Source organism: Hippoglossus stenolepis, chromosome 18, assembly GCF_022539355.2.
Source record: "Hippoglossus stenolepis isolate QCI-W04-F060 chromosome 18, HSTE1.2, whole genome shotgun sequence".
NCBI classification, from domain to species: Eukaryota; Metazoa; Chordata; class Actinopteri; order Pleuronectiformes; family Pleuronectidae; genus Hippoglossus; species Hippoglossus stenolepis.
The window spans coordinates 19,444,141-19,460,068 of record NC_061500.1 but is presented as its reverse complement, the minus strand read 5'-3'; the positions used below and the strand labels follow the sequence as shown (position 1 = coordinate 19,460,068).

The following is a 15,928-nucleotide window of genomic DNA, read 5'->3' as shown; positions in this document are numbered from 1 at the left end:
CATTTTCTGGTGTGTGTGTGTGTGTGTGTGTGTGTGTGTGTGTGTGTGTGTGTGTGTGTGTGTGTGTGTGTGTGTGTGTGTGTGTGTGTGTGTGTGTGTGTGTGTGTGTGTGTGTGTGTGTGTGTGTGTGTGTGTGTGTGTGTGTGTGTGTGTGTGTGTGTGTCAGTAGCAGCCCTAATAAGACCAAGACAACCTTAATCCGTTATTAAGGCTAATACAGTAAATTGAGCTGCCCTTCTTTCGTGTTTATGTGGTGTTACAGCTGTTTACTTCAGTGTGTGTGTGTGTATGTGTGTGTACGTCTGTTGGACACATTAGAGAGGTTAGAGACGTCACAACATCAGAAATTTTGTAGTACCAGTGATACTGAATTTCTACCATTCTCAATATCAAATTCAATTCAACAGCGAAAATATGAATATTGCATACACATACGCGCACACACATATATCCACATAGTAAGTGTGCAAGCAATAGTTAAGACTGATTCTAACGTCAACCTTTTTGTGAAGTGTTTCCTTTAAAATATTAGTTGTAATCTCACAGACTGAACAGGGATGACAATCGACCATAATGCTCACTTTCTGAGCTGTTGCTAATAATAAGAGCTCAAACAAGCTAATGTGTGTAATGTGGAACTGGGACACAAAACATGAAAGTCTATACAGAATCTTCTGACATTTATTACAGTGTAACTTTTGTTATTTTCTTTCTAATTGAAGATCTTTTATCGTAGACTTTGCAAGAACTTTTAAATAGCATGTCATTATTCCCACAAATACAAACATTACAAAAATATACAGAATACTCTACTTTAATCACAAATTCAGTGTAACCAGCAGGGAGTGTTGGTAAGGCAGTTAACAGCAGTATTGGTCATCTGTCCTCACTGTTTCTCTTTTGTCCTTCAGGCTTCTTACTCTTCAAGGACTTCTGTATGAATGAGATTGACGAGGCCGTGCCACAGCTCAAGTTCTACGAAGAAGTAAGTCTAAAGTGTCCCGTGTGTGCAAGATTAGAAGGCTTCATGGGATGGATGAGAGATTACGCCTGTAATCCACTCATTCCGATTTAGCTCACCCAGGAAGCGCTTTGCGTTGTTTTGTTGCGAACTTTTAAGATGACCCCATGTGTCTCTTTCAGATTAAGGACTACGAGAAGCTGGACTCGGAGGAGGAGAGGTTGAGCCGCAGCCGACAGATTTACGACGGCTATATCATGAAGGAGCTCCTGTCCTGTTCACATGTAAGGACAACAGCCTCAGATCCATGCTGCGTCACTAATGCACTCTGGGTCAAGTGCACATGTGGACACTGACCACACGTGGTGCGATGAGGGGTTTTCTGTCTGCTGTTGGTTAATGCTGCCAACCCGGGAAAATTAAAGCATTAAAATCTCACACTGGAGAAGCTGGAATCAGACAATGTTTCCTTTGAAATTTGACAAATGATTGATTATCAGAATGGTTGTAGATTCACTATCTGCCATTTGACGAGTCTACTTCTAAGTAGAAATCACTCTTTGGTTGAGTTGCTCACAGCTCATGGATGAATGCAACCCATCTCGAAGAGGTTGGGAACAGCTACCAGACAGAATGAACCCTCTACACTTTCTCAACAAAAAAACCCCACACACATTCAAAGCCAGTACATCATACATACATTACATATGTACTTACAGTGCATGATGCAATGATTTCTGGTCACACTGAATTCCATACAATTACACAAAGTACACCGGCAATCAGTAAATATCTATGTTACTTAATGTTATCTTCTTAAATCTACCACGCTGCCCCCCCCCCCCCCGGCCTGGGCTGGGTGTTGCAACGTGACTCCACTTCCTGCAACAGTCGTTTCGATTCGATTATATACGTTCTGCAGAGTCCGAAGAGTCAGTGTCAGTTATTTCAGCAGCAGCAATGTGGTAAAGATGTGTGTTGTGGAAACACTGCTCATCATCTTACGCACAAGGATATTAAAATCAGTTTAATAAAGCTTGAAGATTCATCTTTTGTCAGATGAGTCTACATGGTAATGCAGATGTTTCTCCTCGCAGGGCAGATGAGGTCTCCCACCTCTCATCAGGGGTGAAATGATGAATATGCAGCAAAGTGCCTCATATTGAGCACGTGAACAAAAATGAATTCATGTCGTTTTATGCTAACACACTCGCAGACGTTACGAAGCAGGCAGCAGATAGTTCTGTTATAAGATAGTGATTTGACCCCTCACATACATGGTGGTTCATCAAAACAGTAAAGGCAAAGTACGTTTTTCTGTGTGAGAACAGAAAGACTCCTCTTTCTCCTTCACTCATCATAACTTCTCAACTCCTCGCTCTCAGGTGCCAAATATCTCTGCTGAGCATTGTGGTTCTATCTGTAAATGTGCTGTCGTGTCTGAATAGAGCACCGAGCAGCATTTCAACAACAACTCAACTCCGTCTCTGTGACAGAAAGCTGTCTCTTGGCCGGATGAAGCCAGCGCTGGTACAAATTCAGTGTCTGAAAAGGAGCTAAACTCTATAGATGGTAAAAAAGTAGAAAAAGTGTAATTAGTTTGAAGTTACTATTTGAATGTCATGTATTGAAACACAGAGTGATGACTTCGCCTTTCACAGAAGCATCTGAAAGTAGTCCATGCAAATTAACCACAGACCACACTTTTTTTTTCTTGTAAAGCTAAGTTAGTGCATGCTGCTAATGGCAGGAAGTTATTGAACATCCCCCACTCATGTGCACACACAAACACACACACACACATATGTATTGGTCCTTCTTGGTAGAGGCGTCTCTTACAGTCTTAGTCGTGTTACATTAAACAGAAAAAAACAGAACTGAAATTACTTGTGAAGCTGCATTTTTTAAATGACCCTTCCTTTTCTTTCTCTATTTTCAGCCGTTCTCTAAGAAAGCAGTGGACCATGTGCAGAGTCACTTGGCAAAGAAACAGGTTCCCCCAACTCTCTTCCAGGTAGAAACCTTAAATGAATCTTTTTTTCTGTCACTGTGCTTTTGGATTCAGATTGAACAACAACAAATACAGAAACTATGATTGCTTGTTTGATGTATTTGTTAATTTTCAAAGAGACAAAATATAAGTTCTGTTTCAAAGCGGACATTGTGACATAATAAATCATGACATGAGCTTATAACGGAGTTCAGCTGCCGCTCAAGTGTTGTTATCTACATCTGAGCTTTTTCTGTGAAGTGAGTGTCTCACATGGAAAATGTTATATTCAAAATGAAACGGCACAGAAAACAATCTCAGCACAACAAATGGTTTGTGTCAGGGGCCGTGTTCTGACTGACAGTGACTAATTCAAATGATGGTTTTATATTTTTTACTTCAGCTCATTTGAGGGTGTAAATTACACACTCACAGACACACACTTTGCAGGGCTTATTTTTAAACTTCAGTTTCTGTGCTTCGTCAAAATACTATGTTTGTGTCATGGCCTGACAATGTGACAAATTGTTTCATCACAATCTTCATATCAGTCAATTTTAGGATCACATTTTCTTTTAGTTTCTTTTAGCTTTAAATTCCCTATTAGTGGACATTGAACATACAAAATAAAATCTGTTTACATAAACAAAACCGTTGAGTATAAATTCTAGTAAATCCTGCAGTGTGAAATTTATATCTTGGAACGATACTTTGATCAGTTTTAATCTTCCATTTGTTATTTAGGGTATCAGCAAATTTATGTTTTGGAGTAGAGAATAAAAGTTTATTGCTGCAGTGCATCTTCAGCCCAGGGGCTGGGTCTAATTGCTGGTGATGAGGCTGTAAGTGGTTGTGCTCTGCATAGCAAGTTAATTTGTACAGTGCTTTTCAACAACAAGGCACTTAAATGTACATTACGTAAGACAAATAGAGCCACTAATGCACAGCATGAAGAAAATATGATCATTTGAAGACACATAAACATGATTTTGCAAAGTAAAATAATAAAGTGGATGAAAAATGTGATACATTTAATACAAGATGTAATACAATAGTTTAAGTTGCATGTCTCTTGGTGACCTGGCCCTGTCCGCAGTGTTTCTAGATGGAGCTTTAAGTAGACAAAGTATCTCCACACCACTGACGTTTTGTTACCTCATTTACCCAAAGCAGGTCTTCATCTTCTCTGCTGCTTTTCTATTCAGCTCTTAATACCAACACGGCAGCATGTGGCGTGCTTGTGTGTGCTTTGTTTCTGTGACGTGATTGGCTGCAGACACATTGTCCAGCAACGTGCTCTGTCGACAGTTTGTCAGTTTCTCATTTCCTTCTGGAGGAAATGTTTCTTATAAAAAAAAATCACTCCTTTCGCCCAGCACTAATTCCTAGTTATGTTTTCCAGCTCTATCAACAGTATATTTATACCGCTCATTCTCCGGTTCATTACATATTTAGTGCAGTGCAAAGAATCAGTTGCCAAAAAGCCACCAAGTAAAATAAAATACAGAAGAGAAACAACAGACGTTTTCTTTCAGCAGCAAATCTAGTCAACAAATCCCTCTTTTAAATTCTAACATGGCTTTTGCTCAGTAAAATGATCCCGTGAGTGAACTTTCTGTCAGAGATATTACATCAACCTATTTCCTGTATATATTTGTTAGACTTCAGGGTTCCTCAAGTTTTACACTCAGCTGGAACATAGAGGTGTCTGTGTCTGTTCAGTGAGAGTTTCTGTGAAAGGAGTTTGCTTCACAGCAGACGTTTGACAAGGTCGGACCCCAGAAAATGTGTCAGAGGCCGACAACCTGGAGTCCGGTTCAGTCATCATAACAATGCAAAGAAGATATATTCACATACATTTGTCAAGAATTTTTATCACATAGTTACTGAGGCGCCAGAGCAGACGAAACGCTGCAGAGAAACACTGGAGCTGAGCTGTTGTTTATGTGTCTGCCCCCTTGCAGCCATACATAGTGGAGATCTGTGACAGCCTGAGAGGGAATATCTTCCAGAAGTTCATTGAGAGGTAAGACCGAGACGTCAGAGGTGGAGGAACTTTCACCGTTCGTTCAACACATCACAGTATATTCACATTTTATTGCCTCTCCTCTTTTTCCCTTAGTGATAAGTTTACTCGCTTTTGCCAGTGGAAGAATGTGGAGCTCAACATTCACGTGAGTACAAGCTTTGACTGCTGCTTTCACACCTGTAGCTTGATTCATGCTGTCCACAAGAGAAGAAGAAAACAAATCTTTTTGGGACTAAGGCTTTGCCAGTGTGTCCACAGGTATTTAACAGAGGACAGATATCTGTATGTGAATGATAACATGCAACACAGATAGTCACTCACTTATATTTGGGGGGATAATCATGCTCGTTTTAAAACTACAGTTCCCTTCATGCTCTTGGGGGATTTTTAACTCTACATTACCTTTGCACACTGACTCTTTCCCACCCCCTTAAAAACATTTCTGCTCCGGACCAAAAAGAAGAAATAAAAACTCACTGCCATCTTTTAGTTCCAGTCCATTTCACATTCACACTGACTTAATATAATTGCGCCAAGAGGTGTAAACATTACGTCACATGGGCTGTCAGGTACCTCATTCACTGGACAACCTTAGTGACTCAACAATGTGTGCTCCAGCAAGTCACACGTGTCAAGTCACCACACCTAAGTGTTTATTTATTTTCTGCTGTGACGCAAAGAGCTCACACAGAAATATTGTGGTGCTCATGGGCGGGAAGAGTCCAGGCTTTGCTCTGGACCTTAAATGTCATAAGTAAGGATGCAAAGGTAGCAACATGAAGCCAGAACACTAATAATATAAAACACGCTCATTTAATAATAACTGACAATAGAGTTCTTAAATGATAGGATGCATTTCAGACACTAGTCATTCCAGAAGTAAAAAGACAATAAAAATATCACAAAATATCTGGTTCTCTGAGGTGGACGTGAATTGCACCTCCCAAGATGCACTTCAGGTTAGAAACCTTCACTTGGACTCTGGTCAGAGATTAGAGGTCAAGTTCAAGGTGAGGCTTGAGGGAATGTCCTCAAGTCCTCAAATTTGGTACAAACATTCACTTGGACTCAAAGATGAGCTAATTAGATTTTGTTGGTCTAGGTCAAAAGCCCAAGGTCACTTTGACCTCAGAACACATGATTGGCTTTGTGAATGGTATATCTCTGGATCAACTCATGGGCAATCTTTTAAATTTGGCACAAATGTTCACTCAGAGTCACGGGTTAAATGATTAGATCTTGGTGGCCAAAGGTCATGGTGACTTCATATGATGAGTCTTGAAATTTTGCTTATATAGATGGAAACTGTGCTGCTTGGCGAAGGCACACAACCACCCTGCAATATTTCGGACTTTTAAAAATTCTGGGTCATTATTGATCGATTTATCAGCTACCCCCACAGTAGACTCACATGTTCACTCTCACTCCTCCTTCAGCTGACCATGAATGACTTCAGTGTGCATCGGATCATCGGCAGGGGTGGCTTCGGAGAGGTGTATGGCTGCAGGAAGGCCGACACGGGGAAGATGTAAGAAAAGCTGCACGCACGGTCGATGGATAAGAGTGAAATACAGCTTGGAGGGGAAAAAAACACACAATCATACCGTGGCTGTTTTGTCATTCTAATGTCAGGTATGCCATGAAGTGTTTGGACAAGAAGAGGATCAAGATGAAGCAGGGGGAGACTCTAGCGCTCAATGAGAGAATCATGCTGTCATTAGTCAGCACAGGGGTGAGTGATGCGTTTGAATAGTTCCCATGCCATGCTGCTCCATTATTCTACACGACTAGATTAATTTGAATAAAAAACTTACTTTACTCCTGACTCTCTTTGTCCTTAGGACTGCCCATTCATCGTATGTATGACGTACGCCTTTCACACCCCTGACAAGCTGTGCTTCATCCTGGACCTCATGAACGGTAAGGTGACAACACACACACACACACACACACACACACACACACACACACACACACACACACACACACACACACACACACAACATACACACACACATACACATGCACGTTTTGTACTTCTGTCTTAGTGAGGACACTCATTGGCATAATGCATTCCCTAGCCCCTAACCATCTAGACTAAATGCCTTAATCTAAACCTTATTCTAACCCTAACCCTAAAACCCCTTTACACCTCAAACAACCACTTGAAGAAGTGAGGACCGGCCAAAATGTCCTCACTCTGTAGGGTCTATGCTTAAAATGGTCCTCACAAGGTACGAGTACAGGATCACACACACATGCACGCGTCTTCATTAAACTCCGGCCCTACCCAGTGAGTTCTGAGACTGAGTTTTAATCACTGGATGATCTGACAGCGGAATGGTGAGGGCGCTGACTTCACAGACACAGATGCCTGGTTTGACCAGTGCTCTTACTGCATGTCATTCCCCCTCTCTCTTTTCCCCATTTCCTGTCTGTCCTCACTGTTCCTGTCAAGTAAAGGCACACATGCCCCCAAAAAATGAAAATGAAAAGGAAAGAGCGAAAGATTGGATTACTCATCCTGTCGCTGACCAGCCAGTTTCTTAGCTTCATCAGAGGCTCCACTCAGCGTTCCCAGACAGTCTCACAATCAAAGCCTGACTCACCTTTTAAAGTCAAAGCTGAACATCATACAGTGTGCAGTTGTGCTATGAGTACAGTAAGTCGATACATGTTAAAGCTGAGACCCTTGGGTTGGAGAAAAGAGTCATAGCAGGCTTCTGAGTGGTTCTAATTTTCTCCCCTGAGAAGATTACCCCAACTTATTGACAGATATTGATTGGGACATGAGTTGTTATGAGGTCATGCTTACGCACCTTGTGGTGTATGTGTCTCTTCCTGCCTGTGTGTGCGTGTTTGTGTTTAGGGGGCGACCTGCACTACCATCTGTCTCAGCACGGCGTGTTCAGTGAGAAAGAGATGCGTTTCTACGCAGCTGAAATCATCCTGGGTCTGGAACACATGCACAACCGATTCGTTGTCTACAGAGACCTGAAGGTAAATCTCTCACTCTGTTTCCATTGTCTTCTTTGAAGCTGTATTTTTACTGCAGGAACGTTCCCTCTGAGTTATGACATTTTGCAGTAACTCAGTAACTGTTTTCACCACAGGGACAAGGGTCTAGATGGATGAATATATGCCCATTCATGTTTTCTCTCTCGCCCCCACTTCGCTGTTGATGCTGACATACACACAGACACATGCACACAATACATCTTTAAACTTAGACTTGGTAAAAAAAATTGATTGATGATAATTTCCAAATAAATTAACCAACCAATCAGTTATGAATGTTTGCCAAAAACTACATTGAGCTCCTGTTTAGAACATTTACATTTGCAGTAGGAACCAATGGACTTGGAGCTGAGAGCAATCATTAGTTGCAGCCCTGCTCAGAAGAGATGCTATGTCGTACTTGTGTTGTAGAGAATGTTGTAAATCATGACAGAGAGAGAGGAATGACAAGTGAAATGGAGTAGAACCCTGAACATCACAGTCCACTGATACACCCCCACACGTACTGTTTCAAAGCCATAGATTTAGATCAGCCATGTTTTCAACTGTCCTCTGTTTTTCCTCCAAGTCCCCTGTTTGGACTGGTTGCCATAATAATAGATATATTTTGCTGGAAGTCAGGGAACAGTTTTAGGTCTTTAATAAACAGTGCAGAACAATGCAGATAATACTCAGAGACTGAGTGTTGGAAGGAGACTGAGTGAGTCACAGTTTGGCCAAACAGCAGAGGATAACCAGGACAGGGGGGCTTTACTTTATTACTTGTATCCACACAGAATTTTCTCCTGTTGAGCGGAAATTGTAACTTAAATTGTGACTCAAACATTGTTTTCTATCCCTGAGATCTTTTCTCTTGTTTTCTCCATGGCTATCACCCTGTCTGTCCCTCTGTGACGATGTGTCTGTGTTCCCCCTCCCAGCCAGCCAATATTCTACTGGATGAACACGGCCATGTTCGTATCTCCGACCTCGGCCTGGCTTGCGACTTCTCCAAGAGGAAACCCCACGCCAGTGTGTAAGTGCTCCTGAAGCTTCTGTTACACAAACAGTTCAAGGCGGGAACGTTAGGCCTTGGATTCCAGAGTGACACAATGCCATTTGAAATCACACACTGCGGTGATATGGAGACTTTGTTGGCTCAGTAAAAACCAACCAAGGCAGCATAGTGAGTGGTTAACGGAAATACAACTGGATAAAAGCTTGAGTTAAAACCCATTCTCCCAGGATTTCTCTCTCTCGGAGGGAGATAGAGTGATTTAAATATACCTGCACCAGTCAGTAATTTGAATGACTTCTAAACCACATATGCCTGTTTTGGTAATAAATCCAAATTAAAAATATTACACAAGGCACTGTTTCTACCTGCTCAGTAGAGTGCAGTGTGAGAAGTAGAAGAGAATTTTTCTAACCGGATAGATCTTTCACTACTGTTCTGTTAGCCCGTACAAGAAAGCAGAGGTAAAGCAGCATGTGACTGATCAGGTATCAGAATAAAACCTTTTCCAGCTGTTATTCTACTTTGTCATAACAAACAGCATCAATCATTCCAGGTTGTGGATATTGATTAGGTAAGCTTGATCATCTAAATGTTGATCCAATCAGCCACTGAAACTTGAAAAAAAGTTTGTTCCTTAAAGTGTTTTATTTTGTTGGAATACCAAAAATTCATCTTACACTAGATACACTAGATTCAAACTACACTTACATGTATTTTATGAATATATGATTATTTATACTTTAAAGTGTATGAACGGTATGAACACGTCTACAATAAAGTAGTTCGAAACCAAACCAAAAAAAAGAAGTGGTATTTCTTGGGCCAGATCAAGTGATTAATGTTGCCTCAGCACTCATTGCGTCATCACGTGTGTTCAACCATTTTGTTAGGGGAAAAAAAGTAGATTCTGCTTTGACAACACTTTTTTACAACATTTTTTTCTCCTTTCCCAGTTTCCAGATCATACACTTCTATTTTAGTTGAGTGAAAAGCTTGTGCGTGGATGGTTACATGCTTTTCCTGCATATTGTGGTGTCTCACAAATCAAGCTTCCGTAATTTGCGAGTAGCAGAAACACCATCCAGAACAACAACTTTTATTACGAGGGACAGGGGAAATGTTTTATTACCAACCTCCTCCCCCTCTAATATGAAGTCTGTCCAAATGAGACTGTCGTGTGTGATTCTGCTCTCGCAGTTGTAAAAAGTAATGAGCGTGTGTTTGACATGAACCTGTTGTGTGTTTGCTGCAGCGGTACTCATGGTTACATGGCTCCAGAGGTTCTTCAGAAGGGGACGGCGTACGACAGCAGCGCCGACTGGTTCTCCTTAGGCTGCATGCTCTTCAAACTCCTCCGAGGGTAAATACTGCATCTTCTCTCTCTGCTCTCCTTTCATCTTTCCTCTTCTGTTTCTCCTCTCTGCTCTTTACTCCCACCACATCCTGACTTCATGTACTGCTTTCAAACCTCTTCTGCCACTCTGAGTAGACCTCTTTGAATCTGCTCTCCCCGTTCTCTGCATCTCTCGCTCGCTCGCTCGTCGTCTGTTTGGTGTGTGTTTGATGTTGTATGTGTGTGTATGTGTGTGCTTGTTTGATCTCGAGTGTGTAAATGCCAGAGGTCCAGGCCCAGTAGGTCAGAAATCAGGTAAAAGGGGGATGCGCGTGTGTGTGTGTTCAGAGAGAGAGAGAGAGAGAGAGAGAGAGAGAGAGAGAGAGAGAGAGAGAGAGAGAGAGAGAGAGAGAGAGAGAGAGAGAGAGAGAGAGAGAGAGAGGGGTTGTTGGCAGGTCTGAGCAAGGAGAAAAAGCGTGTGACGTGTCTTTCCATTGATGTTTGAATCGGTGTGTTTGAACACTGTGTTGGTCTTCACTGAAAGGTTGGCTGTGTGTTTCAACACAATCCTAAAAAATTCCAACGGGAGGAAGACGCACTTTGACTGTACAACAGACTCCGACACAACACTGGTTATAGGTTAGGTTCAGGTTTTCTCAGCACACCATGATCCAACATAAGGTTATTTAAACCATATATATATATTTATACATATATATACATTTATAGGTCTGTAGTTTATAAACGTGTGTGTTCCAATCGAGGGGTAATGATCTCTTCTTTTTTTTTTTTATATTATCTTTGCCACTTTGGAATTACACATGAATTCACTGAAAGCACAGATATCCCAGGTATCCACCAGCACTTAAAGGCAGCATACATTTGTGGATCTGTGTGGAGGTGGAGAAGTGAAGAGCAGGTGAAGAGTCCATGAATGCCACACACAAATGTAACCTGTTACCTTCGAGCGTATCAGGCGATCTGTGCACACACATTTTACCATCCACAAATAAAGTAGTGGTGTGGTCTTGCACTAGTGTTGGTGATAACTGTGACATTTAAAAATGGTTCATTGATGTCATGTTATAATAATACATACATCACAGTATCATGTAAATCAGGGGTCGGCAAGTAGGTTTGGCTGCAGGACATTTTTTTTCTAATGTAGTAGATGGACCAGAATATGATTAAAGACTAAATCAAGAAATCAGTTTGAAAAATGCACCTTAAGTCTGTGACAGACTGTTACAATGTTAAGTAAACAGATACACTGTCATCTAATTGTGTTGTGCTGTTAGAATCGAAACATTCCACAGACGTGCATAGCAGAATAACCCTACATTAGTAGTTACACTTGATCTGGATCGTGAGATGCAGATTTAATGGTAATAAGCAGTGAGTAACTCCCTGACATTTGAACCTCTAACCCCACCTGTCACAGAAGAGCAAGAAAGGTTCACAATGACGAGCTTCATTTTAGTCCTTAACTCCAGGAAATTCAGCTATTCCAATGTCTCTGTGTCACTTTGAAATGATTCCTGACAGTGCTACAGGCACTAGCACCCGTGAGTTTTAGCCTGCTTTCCAACACACCAATGCCCGAAGTTGTGAGATCCGAGTCGGCTGCAGGACTGAGCTTGTCCACACAACCCAGGTTATTTTTTCATACACTGCATGTCGGCTATTTTGGAGGTCTGTGAAGCAATCGACACAATTTTCCGATCCAAGTTCACAATTCACAACAATTTTCTTTTGTGAAATGGAAACATGCGTGCGTGCGCGTGTGTTGTGTGTGTGTGTGTGTGTTTGCAATGCAAGCGAGCAACGTCTGCATGAGTCCATGGTATATGTCCATGTTTAATTGGCTTGGTTATATAGCTGTGGTCTGAAGTGGAGTGATGTGGAGCGGAAAGACGAAAGGATGTGGTGTTTGTACTGTGGTAGTAATAATAATATAATAGTAATAATTTATGTTACCAAAACAACAAAAATAATTAAATAACAATAGAATAACAATTGAATAAGATAAATAAGTAATATATACCCTATAATATAGTATAATATAATAGGTATTATAATATATAGTATAATAAAAACCATAATAATAATTAATATGCATCTCTTCAGCGATGAGATGTGGCACCTTCCAATATGGGGAAATAAAAAAAGATGTACCCATCGAAATGATCTGATAGGTCCGATATTTTGCTCCTTCATGAACTTGAGTATGATGGCCTGTTGGAGTAACTGCTGGAAAATGAATCTTTATCCACAAAACTCAACATTCCAGTCAGAAACCTTTGAATACTCTTTAAACTTTCCATGCTTTATCACACACGGTTAAATGGATCCTGGAATAAGTTGTCTGATTACAACCCTAAAGTTGGGATTTTGATGTATTGATTAACGCAACTACCGTCCTCAGCTGTAGAGCGGCGTATGGTGCTCTTTGTGTCTTGGATGCAGAGGCTCATAAATTCGTTGGCTTGATATATGGGCCTCTGAAGGAGTCTTCTCTTGATTGCCTGTAAAAAAAAAAAAATCTATGCCAGTGTTTATTGTTCCTTACCTCAACTCACTTTACCTCCCTAAGAAATCTCCAATGTCGCTGCTCTGCTCCCGAAATCGATTCTCCGCATTCAGACAAACAATTTTGCCCCAAACTGCCTCACTGAACGTCTTCCGACCTTATGAAAAAGTTCTTTACTAGGAGTTATATTTTCTTCCCGGGCCCTGTACCTGGAGTCCTTCTGCCTTTTAGGGTAACAGACACATTTCTAAATTCTCTTTTAATAACATAGTTATCCAGCTTAATAAGATGATAACAAGAGGTATCACAATGTAATTGTCTTCAGTAGCTATATAACAAAAGTATTTATGGATATAAACAATTATATAATCCATATAATTGTTTTAAATCTTCTGCCTCTCAGTTGTGAAAAAAACATACTGCCCAGCCCTTATCAGTTACATATTAGATATTTGTCATGGTTAAGAAATGAATGATGCTCCTACATGTCAAGTACCTATAGTATTAACATCTCATCTATCCAATAATTTCATCCCATCTGCTGCCATGTTTCTAACACTGCACGCCAAAGAGTAACATTTATACATTTTTATCCAAAAGCTTTGTGTGTATAAAGCTTCAGAGTCAGTTCTTTTCAGACCCTCTGAAAAGACTTGACTTAACTTGTATGAGACCTATTCACGAGGTGGTGCTAGTTCATAACGTGTTCAACAGCTATAAAACTGCCACTGAGTTGCTGTTCCTTCAGTAAGAGATCAGAACAGGGCAGAGGAGTCTAGTTCTGGATCAGCCTGGTGGTGGTGGGGGGTTTATACAACACATTCCTGGAGCACACATGCAGGATGCGCTAATGTGCTGCGAAAACTAAAAGAAACAGGGCAGTAGTCATAATAGTCATGTCCCCCCCAATGTTTAAATATGGTCAAATTGTCCCCCCAATAAACTGAATTGTAAACAGGCTGATGAATAACAATAATAAAACTGTTGTGCTATGACGACAAGCAAAAGAATTATGGTGTAGTGCAGCTCGTATACTGTTTCTGGCAGCTCTGCATGCGGTTTGTCCAATATCCCTTTTCCACCAACGTGAACCAGGTTCCAGTTCCAGGCTGGTGCTAGTGCTGGTTCGCAGTTGCCTTTCCATAGGCCAGTGTCGTTCAAAGGTCCATGTCATGACGTCACTGCATACGTCTGTATACGGCGCCACTCTTCCATCTAATGCTAGCGCTAACTTTAAGCACAAAAATAAAAACAGCGGCAGATACATCTTCTTTTAATGAGTGTTGCTTGTGGCTTTGCTGTTTTCGAGCATAAACAGACATCCAAACACAACTGGTCAGCATATTTTTGCTGCTCGTCGCGATTGTTAACTAGCTATTGGCTAGTTGCATAAGACGCTGTTCTACTACTTCCGATTTGAGGATGGTGTGCGTGATATTATATATAATACACATAAACATGTTTATATTACCAAGCACACATTAGACTTACATTACAGTATTAAACATTGTTTTAAATAACAAAATACATAAAAATAATGACTTGTGAGATTTTGGTCCCCCCCCCATGTTCACTTCATGACTACGGCCTTGAAAAGAAACCCTAAATATCAGAATAATTAAATGTGACATGTTGGTGTTGTTGCAGACCACCCGATTCATGCCACGTTAGTAAATCTTGGTAAGAATTAACTGAATGTCTGTTGTTAAAATATTATGATTATAATTGGAGCTGCATCGGCGGCTTTGACACAGCTCATGGAGGCAATTATTTTACTTTAAAACCTTCACATTGCATCTAACATTAATTTTGAACCTCCCTGGAGCCAAAACTGAGTCATATTCAAACACAAAGGAAGACTTTTCAATGTAACTTCCCAAGCTCCATTTAGGAGTCAGTGGAAAAGAGGCTCCTTGTAACTTGGTTCAAGATTTAGCCCATGACTAACAGACTCCATGGCAACTTCATACTTCTGTCAGACTTTGATTCAGTTAGTGATACTTCTCTTTGGGCTTTAAAATAAAAGTAGGCACAGTCAGGGCAGTGTCCCAGGTTAAATCGGATCGTATGTCCCTGTCCTGTCAGTAGTCTTTTTTATTAAATTATCTTGTCACCTACTTCTAATAGTAACTATAAATATGACCATTTTTGAAGAATTTTTATTTTCTAAGCTTTTTGAAGTACACAATTTCCTGAAAAAAGGAAAAATGTTCAAAACATATTCAATGATGTGTGGCTTTGCTTAATGTTATAGAGCTAACAGAAAACAAGGAATGAATTGTGCATAGATGTTGGACATACTATTGGCCTTTCTGTGTAAATTGTGGCTCTTAATCGCCAGCTGTGATCCCATCAAAACATATGCCAACGTAGGAGTACTCGGTAGTACTCACTGCATCATTACACAAGTACTTGGTGGTCATCACTACATCAGTACTTGGTATTAATGGGTCGGACCACGCCCATCTTCAGTGGGATTTCAATAACACACCTGTAAAATGCTGTGACTGCATCTTGCACAGTTGTGAGGCAGTCATGGTGACAACATATGTACACACTATCATGTTAAATATGAGGGCAACTACTCCACATGCAGAGTAGATGAGCAGTGAGCAGTGAAGAGACGAATCCTCCCAATTTTGTTGGACTCTGAATTAAAAGCAGTTTCTGCAGTTTTCCTCCAGTACCGGTTGTTAACGCTCTCAAACTCCCTCAAAGCTCCCAGTCTCCGCATTTTGACCCGCAGGTGGCTAATTGGCTGATTGCAGTGAGTGTGTGATTTACTCTGGATTTTTCTTCCTCTTGCTGTGCTGCACGTCCAGCTCCCATCCCTCCTCATAATGTCCTTCTTCACCTCACCTCACCCTCCCCTTTCCCATCATCTACATTGTATAGTCAAGAGTGTCAGTATCTGTCTCTTTCTCTCTCTCCCTTCTCCTGCTCAGGCACAGTCCATTCAGACAGCACAAGACCAAAGACAAGCATGAGATTGACCGCATGACCCTCACCATGGTAAGACACATCTACATGCAGCATGTTTGCTACGAGTCAGTGGTACAGCACTGACACA

At 41.0% G+C, this 15,928-nt stretch overlaps 1 protein-coding gene across 2 annotated transcripts in view; it reads left to right on the top strand.

The window, feature by feature from the left end:
- The window catches only part of grk3 (G protein-coupled receptor kinase 3), a 60,732-nt gene that overhangs the window by 28,801 nt on the left and 16,003 nt on the right, over nucleotides 1–15,928 (top strand). For both annotated transcript variants that reach the window (XM_035184271.2, XM_035184272.2), the window contains exons 3-14: nucleotides 912–985; nucleotides 1,144–1,245; nucleotides 2,901–2,975; nucleotides 4,916–4,977; nucleotides 5,074–5,125; nucleotides 6,417–6,508; nucleotides 6,613–6,712; nucleotides 6,822–6,900; nucleotides 7,850–7,980; nucleotides 8,919–9,013; nucleotides 10,248–10,355; nucleotides 15,804–15,870. In XM_035184271.2, the coding sequence (XP_035040162.1) occupies nucleotides 912–985; nucleotides 1,144–1,245; nucleotides 2,901–2,975; nucleotides 4,916–4,977; nucleotides 5,074–5,125; nucleotides 6,417–6,508; nucleotides 6,613–6,712; nucleotides 6,822–6,900; nucleotides 7,850–7,980; nucleotides 8,919–9,013; nucleotides 10,248–10,355; nucleotides 15,804–15,870 (1,037 nt within the window). The remainder of the gene's footprint in view (nucleotides 1–911; nucleotides 986–1,143; nucleotides 1,246–2,900; nucleotides 2,976–4,915; nucleotides 4,978–5,073; nucleotides 5,126–6,416; nucleotides 6,509–6,612; nucleotides 6,713–6,821; nucleotides 6,901–7,849; nucleotides 7,981–8,918; nucleotides 9,014–10,247; nucleotides 10,356–15,803; nucleotides 15,871–15,928) is intronic.